This window comes from Carcharhinus amblyrhynchos, chromosome 22 (assembly GCF_965287045.1).
Source record: "Carcharhinus amblyrhynchos chromosome 22, sCarAmb.v2.hapA, whole genome shotgun sequence".
Classification (NCBI taxonomy): domain Eukaryota; kingdom Metazoa; phylum Chordata; class Chondrichthyes; order Carcharhiniformes; family Carcharhinidae; genus Carcharhinus; species Carcharhinus amblyrhynchos.
In genome coordinates this window covers 10575141-10602055 of record NC_137345.1, presented here as the reverse complement: position 1 = coordinate 10602055, position 26915 = coordinate 10575141, and the positions used below count along the sequence as shown (strand labels likewise).

General features: G+C 43.8%; 1 protein-coding gene across 1 annotated transcript in view; it reads right to left on the bottom strand.

Annotated features, from left to right (window-relative positions):
* Nucleotides 1-26915, bottom strand: part of LOC145357151 (uncharacterized) — an 85403-nt gene that overhangs the window by 43039 nt on the left and 15449 nt on the right. Inside the window, exons 4-6 of the mRNA XM_080210308.1 lie at nucleotides 18747-18836; nucleotides 14143-14457; nucleotides 9249-9572 (exon numbers count right to left, since the gene is read on the bottom strand). Coding sequence (XP_080066434.1) covers nucleotides 9249-9572; nucleotides 14143-14457; nucleotides 18747-18836 — 729 coding nt within the window. The remainder of the gene's footprint in view (nucleotides 1-9248; nucleotides 9573-14142; nucleotides 14458-18746; nucleotides 18837-26915) is intronic.

Genomic DNA, 26915 nt, shown 5'->3' with positions numbered 1-26915 from the left:
CAGCTTGATGCACCTACTTGCTTACTTTTAGCGACTGGTGTACAAGGACACCCAGGTCTTGTTGCACACTCTCCTCTCCCAATCTATAACTATTGAGATAATAATCTGCCTTCCTGTATTTGCTATCAAAGTGGATAACCTCACATTTATCCACATTATACTGTGTCTGTATGCATTTGCTCACTCACTCAATTTGTCCAAGACACAATGACGCATCTCTGCATCGTCCTCACACTCACCCTCCCACCCAGCTTTGAGTCATTCCCTCTTTGTCTAACCCCTTTCTATTTGTATCCCCTCTCAACTATTTATTCAGCTTCTCCCTGAATGTATTTATTCTATGTACTTCAACTAACCTTTCAAGGTAATGAATTTCAGATAGTGACTCTCTGTAAAGATGTTTCTCTCGAATTCCTTATCCCTTCCATGTAAATTGAGTCATTTAGCATTACTGCATTTCAGGGAAGGCCAGATAATCACAAAAGGGAGAAAGAGACAGAAGGATATGCAGATAGTGTGAGATAGTTAGGGGTGGGAGGAGACTCAAATGGAGCATAAGACCAGCATTGAGCAGGTGGGCTGAATGGCCTATTCCTGCTGCAAATTGTCAGCAAATTCTGTATCATCCAGCTTTGGAAATTTCCAACTATTCATGTTCATATTTATTATCCTTACCAGATTATCATGCGGAGTCTTGTCTCTTCGATGACATAGAATGCCAATTGAGCCTGAAAATGACAATGTAACCATTGAAAGAGCTGCAACAGGAATGGTTAATGTTTAAAACCTCTAAATTGAACATGAGTTGCAAACGTGCATAATCTTCTGGTGGCACAGTGGTTAGCATTGCTGTCTCACAGCGTCAGGGATCCGGGTTTGATTCCCAGCTTGGGTTATCACCTGTGTGGGGCCAGCACATTCCCCCCGTGTCTGGGTGGGTTTCCTGTGGGTGCTCCGGTTTCCTCTCACAGCTTGTAAGATGTGCCGGTGAGGTGCATTGGCCGTGCTAAATTCTCCCTCGGTGTACCTGAACAGGTGCCGGTGTGTAGTGACAAGGGGACCTTTACAGTAACTTCATTGCAGTGTTAATGTGAGCCTACTTGTGACACAAATATATAAATTTTAAGAGCAGGATTTTCTGACCTTGCTCGCCCTGAAACGGAAAACCCCATCTGAGGTCAACGGACCTCTCCATGGTGCACCCCTTGCCCGTTCCGATTCCCGTGGCGAGCAGGACAGTAAAATTCACCCTAAAAACTTAAAATCTATATTGATGTAAATCACCTACATTGCACCCATGATTCCCAACATGGAGTCAAGAATTGGACTGATAATTATGCAAAATATTCATGACAATCAGAGATAGATTTCACCCTCGCCGTCTGACAAAACAGACCGTCTGTGGAGAAGACACCCAAATTTCATTACATTGATTTGGTTGGCGCGCTGGCACAGTGGTTTGTACTGCTGCTTCACAGCGCCAGGTACCCGGGTTTGCTTCCTGGCTTATGTCACTGTCTGTGTGGAGTTTACTTGTTCTCCCCGTGTCTGAGTTGTTTGCTTTACTGTTTGCTGAACAAATTGATGACTTCACTGTCCAATAAACCAGGCCGTGGGTTTCCTCCGTGTGCTCCAGTTTCCTCTCACATTTCAAAGATGTGAGGGTGAGATGGATTGGTCAAGCTAAATTGCTATTAGTATCCAAAATAGTTCAGGGGGATTGGCAGGGTAAATATGTAATGTTAGGGCCTGGGTAAGATACTCTGCCGGAGGGTTGGTGCAGACTTGATTGGCCAAATGGCCTCCTTCTGCACAGGAGAGATTTTTTTCTTGGGGCAAGATCTGTTTGCCACATAGGCCAGAGACCCATCTTTGGTTCCCGGCTCAGGTCACTGTGTGGAGTTTGCACGTTCTCCCTGTGTCTGCGTGGGTTTCCACTGTGTGCTCTCCTTTCCTCCCATAGTCTGAAAGACGTGCTGGATAGGCGCATTGACCATGCTAAATTCTCCCTCGGTGTTCCCAAACAGGCGCCAGAGTGTGGCGACTGGGGGACTTTCACAGTAACTTCATTGCATTGTTAATGTCAGCCTACTTGTGACTAATAAATAAATAAATAAAGTAGCATTCTGTCAGATTAACAACCAGGGTGTGAATGTGAAAATTAACTCCTGTATGTTTAAGACGTAATGACAGACAGATTGATCCACTCAATCCTGCGAATGATTCTGTTATCGTTAGATAGGCAAATAAGCCATCAGAGGCCCAATTCTCACTCACTCAAATCCCATTAAGACAGAGTTACAATTGGACCCTCAGTCTGGAGTGTCTGCTGACACCACAGTGAGGGTTGGAGGTGGGCTTGCCGAGTTTATTGGATAGCAAAGTCATCTATTTGTTCAGCAAATAGCAAAGTAAACAACTCAGTAGAGCCTATTTAAACAGAGCTCTGTAATGACACTCACTTCTGGAGTGAACCGAGAAACAGCTTGACTAAACAAACAGATGTTCCAATGTTGTTCACCTGGCTCAGAAACTCATGCTCTTGAAGAGGAAATATCTGTCCTGAGTTTGATTGCACCTTATTGTAATTGATGTGACTGGGAGACGTTTAGCATTTTAAACCCTGACAGCATTCAATTATCATGGAGTCAAAGAGGTTTACCGCATGGAAACAGACCCTTTGGCCCAACTTGCCCATGCACCCTTTTTTTTAAGAACCCTTAAGCTCATCCCAATTGCCCGTATTTGTCCCATATCTCTCTATACTCATCATACCCACGTAACTATCTAAATGCTTTTCAAAAAACAAAATTGTACCCACCTCCACTACTGCTGGCAGTTTGTTCCAGACACTCACCACCCTCTGTGTCAAATATTGCCCCTCCGGACAATTTTGTATCTCTCCCTCTCGCCTGAAACCTATGCCCTCTAGCTTAAGACTCCCCAACCATTGGGAAAAGATATTGACTACCTTAATGTCAATATATTATGATACACTATTGATTATCTATTAATTAGGATGGCCAACTGTCAAAAATCAGCCTTGCCATTGAAAGACCAAAGCCTGTGGGTGGTGGGGGGAAGGGGGGAACCTTCCCATTGTGCCCTGCCGGCTGATGGGCTCGCTGAGAAACAGATCCAAACCTCACCCCCTGTATCTCACTTTGACCCAATCACTTCATACTATACGCCTCGATCATTCCCAATGCATGGAGGGTTTTACTTCCAATAGAGTGCAAGGAGTTATTTGTTGTTTCATAACAAGAATAATAACTTTGGTATTCATGGTCGTTTGGTTGTGTTGAAAAAGGGATGCACTGTTGAAACTTTAGGCCATACACTCGTCAGGGCAATTCACAAGAATAACAATAGTAAAGGGAACAACAATTTATACTGTACGTGAAGAGAGGGTGGATTGCTTTGAAAGAATGTCTCTTTATTCAGCAATATTTGCTGTATACTGGAGAATGACACCCGGGAACATGGAGAGTTTGAACCAACGCAGCTTCACTTACAGGTATGTGTTGTCTTACATGGCTGCTCCTTCTCAGCTTGTTTCCCATGGTAGGGAATTGAGAAGTCATTTCCGGTGAATACGTGATTGAATTAATTTAACAGCGTTTCAGCAAGGATTAATACAAATATATAACAATATATACTCATTAGAATTCAGAGGGGACATCTTATAGAAACGTCTAAGGTTATGAAGGGAATAAGTAAGAAGTTGTTTCCACTGGCGGGTGAAACTAGAACTAGGGGGCATGGCCTCAAAATAAGATGGAGCAGATTCAAGACTGAGTTGAGGAGGAACTTCTTCACACAAAGGTTTGTGAATCTGTGGAATTTCCTGCCCAGTGAAGCAATTGAGTCTACCTCATTGAATGTTTTTAAGGCAAGGATAGATACATTTTTGAACAGTCAAGGAATTAAGGGTTATGGTGAGCGGGTGGGTAAGTGGAGCTGAGTCCACAAAGCCATAATTTTTTTGATTGGTGGAGCAGGCTCGAGGGGCCGGATGACCTACTGCTCCTAATTCTTATGTTCTTAAGTTCTTAATATTCATGTGCCAACCCCCGATTGATATCATGTACCATCCAACTCAACAAAGGCTTCTACTCTGCTTTTGAATGGACTTACCATATATTATGTTGATCTTTCTCTGCACTCCAGTTACAACTGTAACATTATATTCTACACTCTCTCCTTCCCTTCTCCCCAATGTACTCTGTGATTTGATTTAATCTGATTTATTATTGTCACTTGTATTAGCATACAGTAAGAAGTATTGTTTCTTGTGTGCTATACAGACAAAACACACCATTCAAAGAGAAGGAAACGAGAGAGTGTGTGTGCTTTGGGTTTGCTTTGTCGATATAGTGCACAAGAAACTATACTTTTCACTGTGTCCCAACAGATGTGACAATATTAAATCAAATCAAATCAAAAGATATGCAACTTAATTATGCTTCCATGTTCAATTTGTGTTGACTAGAATGAGAATACTACAATCATAGCTGTTTACTGATACATATAACAACTTATATATTCTTTATTTTCTGTGACAAGCTACTGACATATACTGAAATGATTAAAAGGAAATAGAATCTCACCCTTGTTGTTCTGCCTCAGGTACAACAGGAGAGAAACAACGAACACGATAAGAATGGCCCCCAGCACTGCGAGCGCAATGTAAATCTGACTGTGATACAGAGAATAGGAAAAGGTCAGTGCAGGTTCACAACTGTTTCATGGCCATTCGGTTAAAGAAATATTTCAAGGATGACATTCATAAATTTGTTTTCATGCACTCAGGACATTCCGAAGCATTTTACAGAAAATGAAATCAAGCTTTGGTGCGCAGGAACTATTGTGACGTGACAAACCTGGCAATTAATTTACACACAGCCTGCTCCCACAAACAACAGTTAGATAAATGAACAAATACATTGTTTAAAAACAGAAAATGCTGGAAATTCTCAGCAATGGCAGCATTTGTGGAGAGAAGAGCAGAGAACCACTCAAAGGTCCATTAAACTCGGGCGGGATTCTCCAGTTTTGGGATGAGCGTGGCTGAAGAATCCCACCCAGGATCTTTCAATTATGCCCCCCCATCAAAACAGATCAGGAATCCCGCTGGAGGCTGGCATTTAACTAAGCTGCATCCCGCTACTGGGATGCAAATGGAAGGTCAACTAGAAACTCCCCACTATGTCCAATTCTCTGTTATGCCAGTGGGAACACACACCAGTCCAGAACACGTCTGGTCCAGCGTGGCATGAACATTCAAGACCTGAACAAAGCTTGGGGCAGCCTTCAGGGATTGTGATGGAGTCCGCTCGTGACCCTGGCTCCTGAAACACCATCTCAATGGGTGGGCAAAGTGTCTATCAGGTGGATCTTCCAGCTTCAGTGGGAGTGCCCACCTTCCAGCCTCAGAGTGTTTCTGGAGGTCCATTTTCTTTCTTCAAGGGATCCATCCTCTTTCTTCAATGATAACTCAGTGATACCTGATGCTGTTACAATATGTCACCCGCATCTGATAGTGGGACACATGCCCTCAAGTCCACCCTGCCAAGGAAGACGTTGCAAAACCCCCAGGTGCAAAATTAATTGCACAGTAAAAAAAATTAAAGTTTATTTATTAGTCATAAGGAGGCTTACATTAACATTGCAATGAAGTTACTGTGAGAATCCCCTAGTTGCCACACTCTGGCGCTTGATTGAGGGAGGATTTAGCATGGCCAATGTAGCTAAAAAGCACGGCTTTCGGACTGTGGGTGGAAACTGGAGCACCTGGATGAAACCCACGCAGACATGGGGAGAGTGTGCAGACTCTGCACAGACAGAGACCCAAGCTAGGTATTGAACCTGGGTCCCTGGCACTGTGAGGCAACAGTGTTAACTGCTGTGCCACGATGCTGCCCTCTTGGATGGAAGATAAGGCCTGGTTTGCCATTGAGCTGTGCAGTGGGAAACACTGGGTAAGACAATTCTGCCCCTTATTTGTAATTTCCAATGACAAAGAATTGGACCTTGGTTGGAATGCTGACACAACAGCACGATGTGGGCCCGGCCATCATTTCCATTCTGATCGGCCACATTACAAAATAATAAACAATGTCATCTCCAAATGTTTAAAGAGCATTTCACCCGTTGCACTGAAATCTGAGCCAGTTATTACATCCCCAATGAGAACATTGTACCTTTTATTATTTTCTGATTCTGAAGATTTGGTGTGGCTGCCGTTGGTAATAATAGTTGTGCTTGTGGGATGTGTCGTAGTTGGTGATTCTGTTGTAGAAACTTCACATAAATGTTTAGATTCTGTTGAAACAGAGGAATAACATTCAGATTCACCTCATTTTCACTTGTCACCAACTGAGAGAGTGTCGTTGTGAAATGGAACTTCAGTCCTTGAGGAAAGATCTGATTTCTGTGTAATTTTTCCCTCTCTGGTCACAATAGAGAAGCGGCTGATATCTGGCCCATTTTTACTGGAAATTTCATTTTATTCCCCATATCTGAGAGTTGGTAGTGGACAGTTACTCATGGGCCAGTTAATGAGCTCAGATTGGTGAATCTCAATCCAGATATCCCCCTTTTTGTCATTAATTTCTCATGAATACATTAAACCGTCACTTGCCACCATTGAGAATGGTCATCACCTGGGGTCAGTTTTATGAGCTTGCTGTCACAAGGGGAATCTTCACTCACTGACCGTGAACATTACAAACCAGCCAGCGATTTTCTGTCCGTTTAATTATAATGGTCCATGTTATCGGTGGGAGACCCTCTCCTCTCCACCGTTCACCCAAACACCCTCCACTAGGCACTAATTGTCTCAGAGCATTTTAGTAAATCATTTGTTCCAAAATGTAAGGAAGATATAGCATTGCTTTTGCAGTTCTTACAATCTCCAGTAGCAAATGGAATTTCTGGCCATTTTGCTCTTTTTTTTAACCAGAACAAACACTGGGAAACATGTTTCTCTCACTCTGCAGAAAACAAAACTGCAACATTCACATAGATTAAAGTGGAAGGGTGTAATTTTAAAGAATGGAGATCTTTCACTCATGATATTCCGCAGGGATCAGTGCTGGGACCTCTGCAGTTGGTATATAAATGATCTGGAGTAAAATGTGGGTGGTCTTATTCGTAAATTTATGGACGACACAAAGATTGGTGGATTTGCTGATAGTGCCGCGGATTGTCAGAGGATAAAACAAAGTACAGATAGATTGGAGACTTGTGCACAGAAATGGCAGATGGAGTTTAATCCGGACAAATGCGAGGTGATGCATTTTGGAGGATCAGGTTCAGGCGTGAATTATACTGTAAATGGTAGAGCCCCTTAGGGACATTAACATACAGAGAGACCTGGACATGCAGGTTCACAGTTCGCTAAAAGCGGCAACACAGGTGGCCAAGGTAATTAAGAAGACATGTGACATGCTTGCCTTCATCGGGTGGAGCACTGAGTACAAGTTGCATGGGAAATCATGTTGCATCTGTATAAAACCTTGGTTAGGTCACATTTGGAGTACTGCGTGTAGTTCTGGTCACCAGACTACCAGAAGGACATGGAAGCTTTGGAAAAAGCGCAAAGAAGGTTCATAAGGATGTTGTCCGGCCTCGAGGGTGTTGACTATGAGGAAGGGTTGTTATCGGACAACAAATTTTATGAAATTGGGCACACAAAATGGAAGCAAACTAAAGCTACCCTCAGAGCCCTCCACTAAAAATCACAAAGTAACAGACACTGATCAGTAGGCAAGAGCATGCTTTTAGAATGCAAATGAGGGCTAGCACATACGGGAAGCTGGACAGGATGGCACCTACAGGAACTAAATCTCCACCCCATCAAAATCAGCACTTCTAAAACAGTCAAACAACCCATGGAGACACCTAAAATTAGCATAGTTAAGGAAATGTCCCTGGCCCCTCAAATCTCTTTTGAGATCAATGACACACCTATGGTTCAAACCCTAGAGATTCTGGACCATTAATAACCAATCAGACAAAAACGATGAACACACACTTAAAACAATTGCTCCAACACTCGAAAACATCGAGACAGGATGGCTGAAGTCAAATACTGTAATTAACGGATTAGCATTTGAATTGTGTACTACACCGAAGTTCAGGTATAACTGTAGCCCGTTGTGGGGGAATCTTTAGAGCGCTTTCGGGACAGTCCGATTGTATGTCCTGACTGTGCTTCTCCGTTGACGTGAAAGAAAATAAAGCTGTGCCGTTGTTGAACTTCACCCTGAGTCTGTAGTGGTCGTTTCGTATACTCGTGCTAACAGGGTTGAATAAACTAGAATTATTTTCACTGGAAAGATGGAGACTGAGAGGAGATCTGATAGAGGTCTACACAATTATGAGCGGCACAGACAGGGTGGATAGCGAGAGGCGTTTTTGCAAGGCGGAAGTGTCAATTACAAGAGGGGACAGGTTCACGGTGAGGGGGAGAAAGTTTAAGGGAGATATTTGGGGGGAGTTTTTCGCTCAGAGAGTGATGAGTGCCTGGAATGCGCTGCCAGAGGAGATGGTGGAAGCAGGCACATTAGCAACATTTAAGAGACATCTGGATGGGTACATGAATAGGGAGGGATTAGAGGGATATGGATTGAGTAAGGGCAGAAGATTTTTTAAAATTTATTTGAGGCATCATGATTGGCAGAGGCTTGGAAGGTCGAAGGGTCTGTTCCTGTGTTGTACTCTTCTTGGTTGTTTTTAAGCATTTTTTTTTGGGGGGTGGGTGATGGAATTTGAAACATTTCATTTTTAGGACAATGAAATTTTCTGGAGTGATGGAATTTTATAGCCCAGAGCGAAGAGATTCTGCCATCACTTTACTGCTGGTTCACTGGAGGATCTTCCCAGTTAACCTCATTTCATTGTCCTTTCCTCATACACTCATTAATTTACTTTCTTCACTCCTCTTTCGTAAAGTATTATTGAACTTGTTTGTCACCTTATTTGAGTTAGGCACTACACATGTCATGTCGATTTGCGTTAGTTACATGCTCCTAATTTCTCCCTTTGTTCTTTTGTCTCTGACATCATTCACCATCCAGACACAAGAGTTCAGCATTGTGGAGGTGGGGGTAGGGGTTGGGGATGGGTGAATATTTGGGCCTGTCCACTGTGGGCGCAAATCCCATTATGGCCGGAAACTCTTATGAGATAAACATTTCTTCAAAAATTCAATCACCAAATGGTTTGTTTACAGTCACACTTACCAATACTTTTTATTTGTATCTCATAATTGTAGTTCTTCCCTGTTCTGTTGATCACTGACACATTAACCATTTCACTGGATTTGTTTCCCTGGTTATTTGAGGCTGTGCAGTAATATTGATGATGTTGCTGTGTGAAGTTTTGACAATGTAGATCCAGTTTACTGGTGTCAGAGATCTTTGAATCTTCAGACGGGGTCTTTTCATACCATGCGTACTGAATGGGAAGTGATCCCTGGACAGACTCACAGGAGACGGACACTGAGCCTCCAGAACTTGAGGCATTTGGTGGTGATAAAAATCTAAGTTCAGGAACAGACACGGGCTCTGTGGAGAAGAAACAAACATTTAGATACTGACTGAACATCTAAAAATCAAATACTCTCCTATTCGCTGCTCTTCAGAATCTCAGGCGTGGTTGGCCTTGTTGGAACCTGACATTGACTCCTCCATGGGGTGGATGCCAACGCAATTGATCCAGGACAAACCAGCCTGCTTGATTGGCACCAAACCCACAAACATCCATCCCCTCCACCACCGACACTCAGTAGCAGCATTGTTTACCATCTACAAGATCAGCAATTCATCAAAGATCCTTAGGCAGCACCTTCCAAACCCATGACTGCTTCCATCTAGAAGAACAAGGGCAGCAGATACATGGGAACACCACTACCTGCAAGCCACTCACCATCCTGACTTGGAAATATATCACCGTTCCTCCGCAGTCGCTGGGTCAAAATCCTGGAATTACCTCCCTTGTGGCATTGTGGATCAACCCACAGCACGTGGACTGCAGTGATTCAAGAAGGCAGCTCACCACCACCTTCTCAAGGGCAACGAGGGATGGGCAATAAATGCTGGCCAGCCGGCGATGCCCAAGTCCCGTGAATGAATAAAGAAAACACTTAATCAGGGTTTGTGATCGGGACACGGGAGAGAGTCTGGGCCCAGACACCACACGCTGCACTTTAGGAATGCCCATTGCTATCTCCAATGCTCCAGCCAATTAAAGGCCAGGGTCTGAGCTCATTATCCAATCAGGGAGAGTGGGTGGGGTCCTGGTGATGGAGGGTCTCGCCTGGCTGAGGTGGGAGTTGCTGATCTGAGAATGGAGACAGTGAGGGGCAAGCCCGGGTGAGTTTACTTTATCCTTGAAAATCCCACAGCTGCCTGACCCTGATCCTGACCGGACAATGCGGCCTGTCTGCATTGCTAACTGAAAACCCCAGTTGGCATGGCAACGAGATCTTATGAGGCCCCATTGGGAAATTTCTTCCTCGTGTTGACTGTCCACGCAGTTACTTTTGAATGTAAGTCAATGATGATCAGAATTGTGTGAGTTTTTATTGCTGCACCTTCCTGTATGATAAAAAATATGTACTTATTTAGTAAATCTGCTGAAATGGGCAGTTTTCCAATAAAGTTATTAAAACTCAAAACCAAAGACCATCAATTTCCAGGAAACTTAATTTCAACAGAATGGAAAATGTTTCCTGTAGAAACTGAAGGAAATATTTCTGACTGAGTTCTTCGCAATCAGCATGTAAACAGTTAAAGTTCTTAAACCAAATTGGCACATTCATCCTTTTAAATTTCCAAAGCTGTTACAATCAATTGTGTGAGAAAAAGAGGGTCGTACATCCACCCTTCCTCATGTGGTCACAGCAAACCCATACCATTAGTATTTGTCTAACTTTCTGATGAGACGTGAGTCGTGTCTTCCTGGAACGGAACAATGGCCGGAATTTTCTGACTGCTCACACCAGTAGGATTTTCCCATCCCGCTGCAGTGGGAACATGGCGGTAAGATCGCGCCCTATGTGTCTGGAACTCTCTCCATTGTGATGAGGAAGTACATATCTTCGGCTGTGGGTTGGAAAAAGGGTGGTGAACAGCACAGGAAACAGGTGTTGCAAACTCAGTCACTTATCACATATGTCGAGTGAAATTTTGTGATAGGTTTGTCCGGGTTTACATTGTTCACTATAGTTATTCTTAATAACTATTGTTTGTTGCTGCTTAATGCTCTCGAACAATATATAGGGCCCTGCTCTGGGCTGATAACTGCTGGGGTAGTGAGGCAGCCAATGGGTTTTGAATGTAAGTCAACGATGATCAGAATTGTATGAGTTTTTATTGCTTCGCCTTCCTATACAATAAAAACTCCACATCTATTTACGAAATCTCTAAGCACCTTCTGAAATGGGCAGTTCTTCAATAAAATTAATAAAACTCAAAACCAGAGACCATCAGCTTCCAGTTAACTTAATTTCGACAGGACAGAATGGGTTCAATCTACTTTGCTGATTGCAACAGACCTATTTTTTAATCCAAAAGTATTTCGTTTGACATAGAATATTAGCAAGTTTTTTTTGGTGCTGGGATAATCAGGAGATAAATGCAAAATATTGCAGATGCTGAAATCTGAAACAAAAACAGAAAAATGCTAGAAAATCTCTGCAGGTCTGACAGCATCTGTGGAACAAGAGTAAAGCCAACATTTCGAGCCTAGATGACCTTGAGCCAGCTCTGACCAAAGGTCATCTCGACTCGAAACATTGGCACTATTCTCTCTCCACATACTGTCAGACTTGCTGAGATTTTCCAGCTTTTTTCTTGTAACAATCAGGGGATTTGCTATAAGCACTGTCAAATGTTACATCTTCAAACCAGATTTCCAAAGAGAGATGCAGCACATAGATAGACAGACAGCAGAAACATAAACTGATCTTGGACAGTGAAAATAGATTGTCAGTCAGTCAACCTGTCGCACTGTCAAACCGCACAGCAGACAGAACCTTTCTACAATATGTTTAATTTTAGCAACATAGAGGAAGCATCTTCCCATTCAGGAGCAGGAGTTACAACACCTGCATGGGTTAGCACTGCTTCTCCACAGTGCCAGGGATCCCCGGTTTGATTCTGGCCTTGGATCACTGTCTGTCTGGAATTTGCACATTCTCTCCACGTCTTGCCTGGGTTTCCCCCGGGTGCTGCGTTTTCCTCCCACGATCCAAAGGTTAGGTTTATTGGCCACGCTAAATTGACCATAGTGTCAGGGGATTCGCAAGGTAAATGTGTGGGGCGACAGGGAATAGAGGTGGGATTGTGGTTGTTACAGACTCGACGGGCCAAATGGGCTCCTTCTGTACTGTAGGGATTCTATGAGGATTTATGATGACTTTCACCTCCTCCCTTCCCGCTGTCCAGGGGCTGCACATCTGAGAATCATTCCTAATCAGTTACCTCTGGCGAGTATCGAGAATCTTCAGTTTGGAAATCAAGAATGGGAGATTTATTTACAATAAATGATCAAGTATTATCTTTTCTTTCGAGTTAAAATTGAATGTTTCAATGATGCCAACACACATTCACGCAAGGAAGAAACTCTAAAAACGAACATGAATTCAGAATCTAATCTGACAATTCCATCACTGAGTAAAGGAGTAAATGAGAATGAAAAATCAACACCCAAAAATCAAAATAGAGGTTCTTAAAATCAAAACATTACCTATGAACAAACCTCAAGAAGGCCCTGTGAAAATAGCGATGATTTTGACTCTGATCTGGAGGTTTGCTTGGGATAGTGAGTGGGATTTTCACCGAGTTGTTTTAAGTGAAGCAAAGTTTAAAAAAATGTCCTCGTCCACTTTGCCACCCTCCATGTCCTCTCATGAAGCAAATGCTCCTTTACCCACACCCAGTCAGAGCTCGGATCTGCCCTTTTGCCCAATCCCGATGCCCCCAAAGCCCCTTCCAGCCAAGCCCTTCCCATCCATCCACATCTTTTGTGGGCTGTGAGGGATGACGGATGGAGGGCCCTTGGTGTTTCCTGGGACAAAATCCCATGACATGAGGGGGACATTTTGAACAGTCTGTCACCACACTGCATTGCACAGTTGTTCGCACTGCTGCCTCACCACGCCAGGGGCCTGGGTTCGATTCCTGGTTTGGGTCACTGTCCGTGTGGAGTTTGCATGTTCTCCCCGTGTCTGCATGGATTTCCTCCGGGTGCTCTGGATTCTTCTGACAGTCCAAGTGATGTCCTAGTTCGGCGCATTGGCCATGCTAAGTTCTTGCTCAGTGTGGGTGACTTGGTGCTGGATTTTCACAGAAACTTCATTACAGTGTTAATGTCAGCCTACTTGTGACTAATAAATAAACTTTTTTTTTAACTTTGACTCTCTGTGCCTATCTTCTTGTGCCGACTGGCCTGTAACCAGTCCACAACCAACACCCCCCACCCCTGTCCCCCGCAGCAATGATGATCTCGTCATTTGTGCGCAGTTTCTCCCGAGGCGGGCAGGTTGAGTTGGGAATTTTCCAAATTTTCCCGACCTGCCTCCGGAATGAAAATCGAGGCCAATGTCTCAACAGTTAATAAAGAGGCTGCTTTTACCATCCAAACAATGTGACAACTCCAGGTTAATTCACTTGTAAAGTTGGACTCTGTTCGGCTGACCTCAGTATCTTGAGTCACCCATTATATCAGGAAGCCTCTGGATCTTGGTCAATTCTTTGGAGGGATTCTATAGGGGAGGTGATGGCCCAGTGGTATTATTGCTGGACTGTTTGGAAACTTAGTGAGTGTTCTGGGGATTTGGGTTTGAATCCTGCCATGGCAGGTAGCCGAATTCAAATTCAATAAAAAGTAACTGGGATATAGAATCACCTGATGACCACGAAAGTGTTGTCATTGTCTGAATTTTACTTTTTTCCTGAATGCGAGCTCCCGACATTGGATTTATATAACGTAAGTCAGTTTCCCCAACGACTGCTTCTAGCTGCCAGACTCTGCACTGCTCGGGATATCGGAGCTGTCTCTGTTTCCCCATGGATAAAACATGAATCGAACATTTCAGTCGAGGTGAATAAAGATAATCACTGAGAAACGTACCATGAATTATTTGAAGCTCGACAGCACACAGTGGAACGAGACGCCCAGCTCTTTCAATCCCACAGCTGTACCATCCTGCATCTTCTGCGCGAAGATCCTTCATAGTGACAATAAATACTCCTCGTGTCTTGTCATCTCTGATTGATATTCTGCCCTTTCGCCAATTTATCTTTCGTACAACCTTACACTGGCGAGGCCTGCTGCTACACCAATATTTAATATGTGACTTGTACACTGCATCATAGTGACAATTTATTGTGATCGCTCTTCCCACAATTCCTGTTACTTTCTGTTCTGCCCACAATGCACCTGAAACTGAGGAGACAACATTTCAGAAATTGAACAGGAAATAATTGCTTCATTCAAATACCTACATTCTTATGAGTTAAATTCCATGCAGATTAACATAATCATTAAATAGAGATTTTTCACAATCTCAGAATGTCCCAAAGTATTTCACAATCAATGGTTTACTTTTGAAACATTTTGGGGTATTTTCTTGACTCACAGGTAGGAGCTGGGAGAGCGGAGGGGAGCTGGAAATTGAGGTTCTGCCTCACACTGTGGGGTTTCACTCAGTGTGTGACTTCATCAAAAGATTTTGCACACGGAAATAGACATGGGGCAGCACAGTGATTAGCATTGCTGTCTCAGAGCGCCAGGGACCTGGGTTCGATTCCCGGCGTGGGTCACTATCCGTGTGGAGTTTACTTGTTCTCCCCGTGTCTGCGTGGTTTCCTCCAGGTGCTCTGGTTTCCTCCCACATCCTGAAAGACGTGCTGGTTAGGTGCATTGACCTGAACAGGTGCCGGAGTGTGGTGACTATAGACCTTTCACAGTAACTTCATTGCAGTGTTAATGTAAGCCTTGCTTTTGATTAATAAATAAACTTTAACTTTTAGACCCTTGTACAGACCTGAGAATTTTGGGACGTTGCCAGTGGGTGCGTTGGGGGTTAGACATGAATTTGATGCTGGCAAGGAGGGATATTCGGATCGTGGGTGGGCTGCGGATGTCAGGGAGTTATCTTTGCAGGCCTTGGTGATGGGTGGCCTAGGGGAATGGCTGGAGGTCTGTCGGGATTTAAATGCCTCCTGGGGAGGTGAGTGGAAATCAGGGGGAGGTTTGGGTGAATTTGGGGAAACAGAGTCCTTTTTGTTTGCCGTGGGGTGGGGTTTGGGGGTGGTGAGAGGTCTGGGGAGGGTGAGAGGGGAATGAAGGGAGTGTGGAAAACTGGAAGTGTGGTGTTGTGTGAGGTTTCAGCAGAATTTCCATCTTCTCAACGTTGTTGCTGCAACCTGTACTGCAGGAGGAATTGGAGATGATGAGAACATTGCTGACAAACAGAGAAAGGAAAGAGATTGAGGTTTGGTCAGGGAAGATTCAGAAATTTGGAGACTGATCACTGAGCAGGACCGAAGGAACTTAGAAACTAGAAACAGGAGTAGGCCATTCGGCCCTTCGAGCCTGCTCCACCATTCATTTTGATCATGGCTGATCATTGAATTCAATATCCTGATCCCCTCTTCCCCCTACATCCCTTTGACCTCTTTAGCCCCAAGAACTATATCTAATTTCTTCTTGAAACGTTTCAGCCTCAATTACATTCTGTGGGAGTGAATTCCACATTCACCGCCCTCTGGGTGAAGAAATTTCTCCTCACTTCAGTTCTAAAAAGTTTACCCCTTAAACTATGACCCCCTAGTTCAGGACCCCCCCACCATTGGGAACATTCTTGGTGAATTTACCTTTTCTAATCCTGTTAGTATTTTATAAGTTTCTATGAGATCCCCCTGCATCCTTCTAAATTCCAGTGAATATAACCCTAACCGACTTAGTCTCCCCTCATATAAACCACATCCACTGGTTCTCCTCAATCAAATCTACCAGTTACATCCTCAAAGAATTCTAATAGTTTCATCAAGCATGATTTAGCTTCTGTAATTCCATGCTGACTTTGTCTGATACCACTGCCTTCCAAATGCCGAGTTCCTAAATTCTTGATAATCGTCGCGAGCAACTTCCCCTCGACCGACGTTAGTCTCACTGGTCTATAGTTCCCTGTTTTGTCTTTACCTCCCTTTGTGAACTGCGGGCTTACATTAACTATCCTCCAATCTGTAGGAACCAGTCCAGAGTCTAAAGAATTCTGGAAAATGCTCGCTAATGGATCTACTATTTCCTGGGCCACTTCTTTAAGTATTTTGGGATGAAGATTATCAGGACCTGGAGATTTACTCACCTTCAATCCCATCAATTTTCTCAAAACCATTTCTCTACAAATGCTGATTTCCTTCAGTTTCTCACTTAAGCACGTTTCTCTCCATACTTCAATTACATTATTCATATCTTCCTTTATGAAAACTGAAGGAAACTACAAATTTAATTCATCAGCCGTTGCTTTATTCCCCATTATGAACTCTCCTGTTTCTGACTGTAAGGGCCTACATTTGTTTTTGTCAATCTCTTTCTCTTTACGTACCTATAGAAACTTTCACACTCAGTTATTATGTTTGCTGCAAGCTTACTTTCATACTCATACTTAAGGGGAGGCAATGGCCTTGTGGTATTATTGCTCGGCAATTAATCCAGTAACTCTGCCAATGATCTGGAGACCTGGGTTCGAATCCCACCACAGCAAATGTTGGAACTTAAATTCAATAAATAAAATATCTGGAATGAAGAATCTTCTGATGACCATGAAACCACTGTCGATTGTTGGAAACACTCATCTGATTCACTAATGCCGTTAAGGGAAGGGAATCTGCCTTCCTTACCCGGTCTGGCCTATATGTGACTCCAGATCCACAGCAATGTGGTTGACATTTCAGAAAGAGTTTACAATAAATGACAGGATGGGGATTCCAAAACAATTAAAAAACTTGAGTGAAAATATGAGGATATGAGATAAAAGATCCGGGAAAAATTAAAGATGAGTTAACAGAGAGGCTGAGTGTAGCTGGGATTGGGAGTGTAATGGTGTTTGTTTGAAATTATATTTCACCATTAACGGCATCGAGGTCATTAACCAAAACCTCACTGAAGCGTAATCTTGTCATGTTAAAATGGGCAGCACGAATAACTAAAATCCAGTGATTGAAAGTTAAACAATGAGAAGAAAAAGGTTACTTATGAGAAAAGTAATATAAATCAACCATCTGTCAGTGAGGAACAGTAACATTGACAGAGCTTCATAAAATAACACCTCATCAACTCTGAAGTTTATTTCCTCGTCACAAGTCGGCTTACATTAGCACTGCAATGAAGCTACTGTGAAAATCCCCTTGGCTTGACACCCTGGCGCCTGTTTGGGTACACTGAGGGAGAATTTAGTACGGCCAATGCATCTAACTAGCACGTCTTTTGGAGTGTGGGAGAAAACCAGAGCACCCTGAGGAAACCCGCGCCGACACGGGGAGAACATGCGGACTCTGCACAGTCACCCAAGCCTGGAATGAAACCTGGGTCCCTGATGCTGTGAAACAGCAGTGCAAACCACTGTGCCATCATGCTGCCCCTATTTTAAACATGTACAAACCTGAGACGTGGGGTTCTCAATGCTGCAGCCTTCAATATATATTGGACATCAGGTTACATTTAAAAAAATACTAAAATGTGCATAAAAAGCAATAACAAAATAAAAAAGGCGTTTCATTTTAAAAATGTGACTCATCTAAATTTTGAAAAACTAAATTGTCCTCAAATTCCCATTCACAATGAATGTTGCTGTTTTGCTTAGTTGCTAAATATTTCCATGGTGCGATAATATAATCACAAGGAGTTACTGTACAAAATCTCACAAATATTAGCAATTTATATTTGCTGAGTATTTCATCCTTTAAATACAAACGACTTCCCAAATCTATAAAAAGATGAAGCAGACTCAGCAAATGTGTATTTCTGTTCCCAATAGCTTGTTCTTCAGAGAACTGGTCACCAGCCTGAATTTGGAGATGCTGGCGTTGGACTGGGGTAAACTCAGTAAGAAGTCTGATCACACCAGGTTTAAGTCCAACCGATTTATTTGATAGTAAACTCACAAGCTTTCGGGGTTTGCCCCTTCGTCAGGAGAATGGAGAGTTCTGGCCTCAGACAGAGCATATAACAGCACAGTGTTGTCAGACTTCTTACTGTGTTCTCCAGCCTGAATCCAGAGACTGTAGCATAAGGGACACCACTCCACATCAAGACATGGCTGATTGAGTATCTCTCCCTCTTGCCTTCACTGTATTGGAAGAATTTTGCAGGTTGACCATGAACCTGTTCCATCCCATCTTCCATTCCCATAAAGAGCAGGAGCCGGAAGGCCAGAATCCTCAGGCTGTCCATGTCCCACTGCGGCTGCCAGAGAGGACGGGGAATCAGAAGCTGAGACAAATCTCCGTTCGCTGCAGTGGGATGGGAAAATCCCGGCTGCGAGCGAGGTCGGAGAATCTGCTCCAGAGACTCTACCCACCGCAAGGAGAAACCTCCTTTTGTGCTTTTACAGGTCTCCAAATATTTAAACATCTCTCTCTCTCTCTCTCTCATATATTTGTATAACCGGCAGACTAGAGTTAAACTAACACTGATTATCTGACTGTCCAGCTCTGGCTGTTACTCACCGGGCAGAGAGGAAATGAGGAGAATCAAAATCCACATCGTTCTGTTGGAGATCAGATCAGTGCTTGTCGTCAGTCCCCCAGCTCCTGTGTCTCACAACGCTGAAATGAGTGTCAAAAATAAATTGTATCAGAAAATTAAATGAAGAAGAAGACAGCAGGAAATGGAGTCATGAAACCACAGTCAGTCACTTCGCAAAATCTGGCTCCTCAGAACCTGAAGTTCTGTCAGTTTCATTTAGTAGAAGAAGTAATTATTGTTGAAAGAATGTAAAATTCTGGAAACAAGGTGTTAAAAAGTCAGAGCCTATGGATGTGCAGGTTAGGTTGATTGGCCACGCTAAAAATTGCCCTTAGTGTCCCGAGATTTGTAGGATCGAGGGATCAGTTGGTAAATGTGTAGAGATCTCGGGGTAGGGCCTGTGTGGGATTGTGGTTGGTGCAGACTCGATGGGCCGAATGGCCTCTTTCTGTACTGTAGGGTTTCTATGATTCTATGATTCCACTCTGCTGAAGGCAGCTCCCCCAGCTCCTGGCTGAAGGGCAACTCTGTGACATGTGAGGAGATTGGGTCACTGGAGACATCACCTGGAGTCTGAACCAGCGAGAATATCGCAGTGATCCGTACTGGGAAATGTCCCTGATACTCTGGATAAACTCCACTGGAACATTTGGATACATTTGGGGATCCATTGCCCTTGGCTCTGTGAACAAGCACCTGAACTCTCTGCAGTTGGTTCAACAGAGACCAAGTGTCAGCAATAGAGTTTGGAATTCAAATCCTGTTTTTTGTAAGGAGCTGTGCTTCAATCACATTCTGTTTAATATCGATTCCACAAAGACACTGGGATTGGAGACTCTCGTTGCAACTTTCTTCATATTCAGGAGATTGAACAGTTATTTCAATGAGATTCCCTCCATATCCGTAATTCCCGATGTTCTGTGTCTGACGTGTTGTAGTAAATGTAGAAAGTTGACATGGAGAAAGATTGTAAAAGTTTAAAGTTTATTTATTAGTGTCACAAGTCGGCTTACATTAACACTGCAATGAAGTTACTGTGAAAATCCCTTTGTCTCCATACTCTGGCACCTGTTGGGGTACACTGAGGGAGAATTTAGCATGGCCTAACCAGCACGTCTTTCGGACTATGGGAGAAAACCAGAGCACCCGGAGGAAACCCACGCAGACACGGGAAGTAAGTGTAAACTCCACACAGACTCCGAATCCGGGAATTGAACCCGAGTCTCTGGTGATATGAGGCAGCAGTGCTAACCACTACGCCACTGTGCCACCCAAATATAAATGGATTAATCTGAGTGACAGTTTAATCAGCTTCTCCTTGTTCACCAACACAATCCTGTATTTGATAAATGAGGCAAATTGTGTCTGCTTTTTAACAGTGGGCCCCCTGAAACATTCTCAGGAACCCCCTGGTTGGAAATTCCTGAGCTGGAATAGAAAATGTATAAAATGATGCAAGTGTTTGACAAGAAGATTCATCATTGCCCCTTCCCACAGAGCGCTGAATGTGTGAAGTAGATTCACAGGTGCACCTGCTAATTCACAGTTCATTTACAACTCAATGAATATCTGAGCAAATGGTTCAACATCCTGTAAAGTGACAGGTTCTGTGGTCAAAACCATATCTGTGCAGGCTGGCACTGAGCAACTTTTTAATTGTCCCTCCCCCTGAGACCAACAATTGCAAGACAAACTCCTGCTCTACGATTCCTGCCTGGGAGGACTTCAGTCCCATTTGCTCAGGAACGGTTCAGTCACCCACCCAGGATATATCGATCAGCCTGAGGCAGGGCTTTACCTTCCCATGAACTGTGCTCCGTGGGCTGGGGCTGAAGACTGTTGATGGGCAGCTGAGTGTCACAGCCGGCACTCCCCACAATATCCTGTTTATTAACAGTATTGATGGTGGCCTGAGCTCTCAGTGAACTCCATCCTTTATGTACCTCCAGAATAAACCCCCCAAGTAGTGGAAAGGATTTAGATCAGCAAATAGGCAGGAACATTTCTGAATGCAAAAACAATAGGGCAAGAACAGTTGGGGCTTCAATCACCCCGATTATCAACTGGAATATGAACAATGTGAGCAACACAGGGGCACAACATTCTTGAACTGAATTCAGGAGAAGTTTTTTAGCCAGCAGTAACAAGCCCAATGAGAGGAGGAGGGTATAGATTTTGTCTCAGGAAATTAATTTGAGTGAGCGGATGAAGTAGCAGTGGGGGCCATTCTGGTGATAGTGAGTTTAATACACTTAGGTTTGGAACCATTACGTAAAAGGACAAAAATAAAGCAGGACTAAAAAACCCTAAAATTTAGAAAGGCAAAATTACTAAGTTCAAAGATCAATGTATCAAAAATGACTGGCTACAGCGATGAAAAGTAAAAACAGGGTCAAATCAGTGGAAGGCGAGAGTGTACGGGCAGCGTTGGAGAATTAGAGATCGGTGAATGCTCTCCTTTATTTGGTGTAATGCTGGAATTGGACAAAACACTGGTTAGGCCACAGCTGGAGTTTTGTGTACAGTTCTGGACACCACGTTACAGGAAGGAGTGAATAGTTCTGAAGTGAGCAGAGAGGAGGTTTACAAAAATGTAGGCAGGGAAAATTCCAGCTACGAGACAAGTTTAGATGGTCGAATGTTGTTTTCCTTAGAAGAGAACAGGCTGAGGGATGATCTAATTGTGATGTACCAAACTATGAGAGGCCGAGATAAGGTGGATAGGAAAAGGCCTGTTACTTTTTATTCATTGATGGGCCATGGGCGTCGCTGCCTGGCCAGCATTGATTGCCCATTCCTAGTTGCCCTTGGAGGGCAGTTGAGAGTCAACAACATTGCTGTGATTGTGGAGTCACATTTAGGCTAGACCAGGTAAGCATGGAAAATTTCCCTTCCTGAAGGATATTAGTGAACCGGATGGGTTTTTCCGACAATCGATAATTGTCCCATGGTCATCAATAGACTCTTAATTCAAGATTATTTTTATTGAATCCAAACTCCGCCATCTGCCATCGTGGGATTCGAACCTGGATCCACAGAACATGAGCTGAGTTTCTGGATTAAAATTCCAGCATTAGGCCATCACCTCCCCCAGCCGAGACATCAGTTCCCTGGGGCATAGATTTGAGGGAATTTGTAGAAGGATTAGACAAAAAAAACCTCTTCACACAGAGATTGGTGGGTGTCTGAATGCACTGCCCAAAAAATGTGACTAATTAAATGTACTAATTAACAGGGTAATTATTATTTCCCCAATGATTATTGTGATTGGCTTGTGAGTGTTATTGCTGAAAACATCACAGTCTGGAACTTACCGATGCATCATGGGGTGTGAACGATGGGCCATTTGATTGGCAGCCCATTCCCAGAACTGGGACTTCCATCCTGAAGGGGGCCTCAATCCCAAAGGGCATTGAATGGGTGAGTGGTAAAGCAGCCAGTTGGGGGCAGACTCACCCCTTACTTTAATGCCAGGCTGTGAGAGACGACACTCTGATCATAAAATCCATGCTCAGCCAACATTTTATCCTTGCCTGGCTCAGTGTGGAATGGTGCGCAGTTGATGAACATACCGATGAGTCCTGAGGAAACTGCCACCCAATTCCGGAAAGGACCATCAATGTTCCGAGCTGCAGGAATACAGCCTCATTTCCCGGCACAGATTAACCGATGAAGGTTTCAGCAATTTTGGTAATCGATGGAGATCAATCCATTCATTTTCACTCAGCTTTGGCCTTTGCTTTTGACTATGATTCATAAGACTTCATCCAGCTCAGTAGCGTTTCCCTCTGGGGTAAGTGACTCATGGTGCGGTTCCAATGAAGCCTGTACACCTGTTCACTGTTTCTCCATCTGGATCACGTGGAGTCCAAAAATGGATCAGTGACCATGATGTTTGCCTCTAACAAGCCCTGTAACAATGCAGATCACCTTCCCCCAATTGCAACCACAACCCTTCATTTAGTACCTAACAGCTATTGTGTATTCACACATCTCTGTCACACATCAACATTGAGACCAGCAACACATTTTTCTCGTGGTTAAACCACCATGAGGTGTAATCAGCTTCAAAATATATTTTTCAGAGTTCAGCTGCTGCTCATCAAACATCAACTTATTTGAGGAGGAAATAAATTGTGGTTAAACTGAGTTTCTGTTCACTTACGATGGAACATTCACTGGCAGCATTCTATATCAAACAAAACCTTTTCAACCATTGAAACCAATAAGAAAATCAGGTCTCGAACAGCAATCTGTTCCATATGGAGAAAGGAACTGACCTCTCTGTTACAATACAGTGAGGGGTGGGATGGTGCTGGTGGGGGAGGGTGGTGGGGATATGGGGGAAGTTGGTGCTGTAAAGAGAGAGGGATGCTGGGAATTCAACCCCAGATACATCAACCCCCACACAGAGAGACATCAAGGCAGGAGCTCCTGTATAAGCCCCACTCACACTGTACTACCAGTAATAGTCTGAGTCTCGGGTTTAGTCATGATGTGGAGATGCCGGAGTTGGACTGGGGTAAACACAGTCAGAAATCTCACAACACCAGGTTAAAGTCCAACAGGTTTATTTGGTCGCAAACACCACGAGCTTTCGGGGCTTTGCCCCTTCGTCAGGTCAATTCCCCACTCACCTGCCAAAGGATCAAAGCCCTGAAAGCGAGTGGCGTTTGTCACCAAATAAACTTCTCGGGTTTAGTGACAGACTGAGGGAGGGAGACATCTTGTAACCTGCACACTGTGAGTCTGAGGGAGAGAGGCCAAATTCACTCCTGAACCTGTCAGACTCCATTCCACACTCAATATCCCAGTCCTGGTATTGGCCCCTCCCTGAATCCGAGTACAATTGACAACAGGTGCCCTGTTTCCAAGTGAAGACAGGTGAAAATTACTGGCACCGACTGGGACATCTTTTTGTGTAGCCGACTGTACCTGGTATTCCCAGGCAGTCTCCCATCCAAAAACTAACCAGGCATGAGTCTTTTAGCTTCTGTGATCAGAAAAGATCAGATCTTTTGAGACGAGTATGGCTGTAGGTAGCTCAGTGACTGGGAGTCTCTAATTGGATTTCTGATGTGTTCAGTAGAATTACCAGTTAATTGGCAAGCTCCAATAAAATCAAGCAGCAACTACTTAGAAAAACAGTTCCTACCAGTTGAGGGCAGATTTATCCTGAATTTATTTTATTTCCTTCTGGGTGGAGTGGAGTTCAAGGACTAAAACTTGCATTTATATAGAGCCTTTATCCCAGTAAAACTGGCAGAGGGATTTGGATGGGTTGAATTTAATGCAGGGTGGGAGATGCCCAGGCATTGGAATAGCCGAGTGAGGAGGTACCGACAGTGTGGATGAGGACGCGATTGGACAGGGAGATAGATGGAGTCAAAGGTGTTTGTTGTGGGGGAAAAAGACAATGGTTTCACTGTTCACAATGTTGGGTTGTAATTTTGGATCATCCAGGACTGGCTGTTGTCGAGCAGCTGGAGCAGCTGTCCCACAGCACAGAGACAGTGTGGGGAGGGGGAACAAGAGAGGTGGAGCTCAGACAGGGGATTAGGCTTCAGGCTTGAACCTGAACTTGTAAACATTCGGAAACAGGGAAACTTTCACAGTGTAGATTGCGCTTTCTGAAATAAAGATAAAATCATAACAGAATGAAATTAAGAGAAATTCAGCTTTCTGAAGGAAAGGGAAATACATTCTTGATTTGATTTGATTTATTGTTGTCACAGGTATTGGTACCCAGTGAAAAGTTTATTATCTTGAGTGCAATACAGACAAAGCATACCGTTCATAGAAAAGGAAAGGGGAAAGTGCAGAATGCAATGTTGCATTCATAATTTAAAAGAGTTAGAACAATGTTTTAAAGCATAGAACGAGAGTAAAAGATAGAATTAGAAAGTATGCTGGGCATAGCTTGCAAGAAGTCACCTCACTCCGGTGCCATCTTGAGAAAACAACTGTTTATTTAACCCAGTGTGTCTCCCATCCTATTGTCATACAGGAACATTCAATGTGGAACTTATCATTGGAGTGAATTGTTTCCAGTAACTGCAAAAATCATGGTGTCCAGAATGTGCTCATCTTTAAATTGAGAGAGATTAAGTTAAGAATATGAAACGAGAATTCTAGGCATCAGGTCAGCAAACAGATCAGTTATTGTCCAGATGTAGATATGCAACTTGAAGGTCACAGCCACTAAAGTTTTGGTTTGAATCATGAAATGACAAAAAACATTTTATTTTGTAGATTTGGCAAAAGAAATGTTGAAAGCTGGATGAGGAATGAGTATTTGACTAGGATGCAAAATTCCGTTAATGTAGATGGAATCCTGGAATCTTCATTTTCCAACAGTGAGAATCGGATTCATTGAGTGACTGGAAAAGAAAATCATCAGATTCATTGAGACTGGGAGAACGATGCATCAATTGACATTTCAGTCTTGAACAGAATTCTGGAAGTGGCAACAGATTGAGGCAAAGCTTGGGGCAGTTTCGAGATCACATTGATCATCCATTGTAAAAGAACTGTCATTTGTATCCCTCATGAAGACATGTAACATTACTTTCTCATGGATAACTGATGTTTCCCTCTGGCTGTGATTAATTCTCTGGCAATAATAGTGAAGGCTTCTGCTCCAGAACTTGCCGCACCTCTAGGCAAGCTCTTCCAGTACAGCGACAACACTGGCATCTACCCGGCAATGTGGAAAATTGCTCAAATAGGTCTCTACAAAAAGGAGGACAGATCCAACCTGGCCAGTTACTGCCCAACAGTCTAATCTCAATAATCAGTAAACTGATGGAAGGGGTCATCAACAGTGCCACCAAGAGGCATTTACTCAGCAATAAACTGCTCATGGATGGTCAGTTTGGGTTCAGCCAGGGTCACTCAGCTCCAGGACCTATTACAGCCTTGGTTAAAACATGGACAAAAGAGCTGAATGCCAGAGAAGGTGAGAGTGACTGCCCTGGACATCAAGGCAGCAATTGACTGAGTGTGGTATTAAGGAGCCTGAACAAAATCGGAGTGAATGGGACTCAGGGGAAAGCCCTCCAATGGTTGGAGTGACACCTGGCAGAAAGGAAGGTGGTTGTTATGGTTGGAGTTCAGCCATCTCAGCTCCAGGACATCACGAACGAGTTACAAAGGATTCTCAGCCCAACCATCTTCAGCAATGCCCTTCCTTCCAACATGAGGTCAGAAATGGGGATGTTTGCTGTTGACTGCACAATGTTTAATATGATTTGTGACTCTTCACATACTGAAGCCTCAATGTCCAATTGCAGCAAGATCGAGACAACATCCAGGATTGGCCTGACATGTGGCAAATAACATTCGCGCTTAGAAAGAACTAGAGGAGACAGCCTCAAAATAATGGGGGGGGGGGAGGGGCGCAGTTTAGATCGGAGTTGAGGAGGAACTTCTTCACTCAAAGGGTGGTGAATCTCTGGAATTCTCTGCCCATTGAAGTGGTGGAGGCTCCCTTGCTGAATATCTTTTAAGTCACCGGTAGATAGGTTTCTGATAGACAAGGGAATTAAGGGTTATGGGGAGCAGGCGGGTAAGTGGAACTGATCCACTTCAGATCAGCCATGATATTGTTGGATGGCGGGGCAGGCTCGACGGGCTAGACGGCCTACTCCTGCTCCTATTTCTTATGTTCTTATTACAACTTGGCTGGGGGAAATACCAGGGAAGTTGCCAAGCAATGTCGGGATCAGTGTTGGGAGTCGGGGGGGGGGACAGTGGGGTGGAGGTATTACATGGTGTTTGAGGTGGGAGGGTGGTGAATGTGGGGATTGCAGTACCATCTTAACATTTATAAATCTGGCCAGGCTTTAAAAATAGCGTTTCAATCTTTAGGAAACTAAGTTGCTGTCAGGGTGGGCTCAGTCACAGACTGTCCTGCCAACGTGACACCGTGGCACTCGTTCCGAGTAATACGGCAGAGCAAAGAACAATATAGGAACAGCCCACCAAGTCTGTGCTGGTACAGATACCTCTCTCATCTAATATTTTCTTGCCTCTCCATGGTCCATATCCCTCTATTCACTGCCTTCTCATGTCTCCATCCAGGTGTCTTTTGAATGTTGTTATAGAGTCTGCTTCCACCACCTCCTCTGGCCGTGCATTCACCGCCCTCT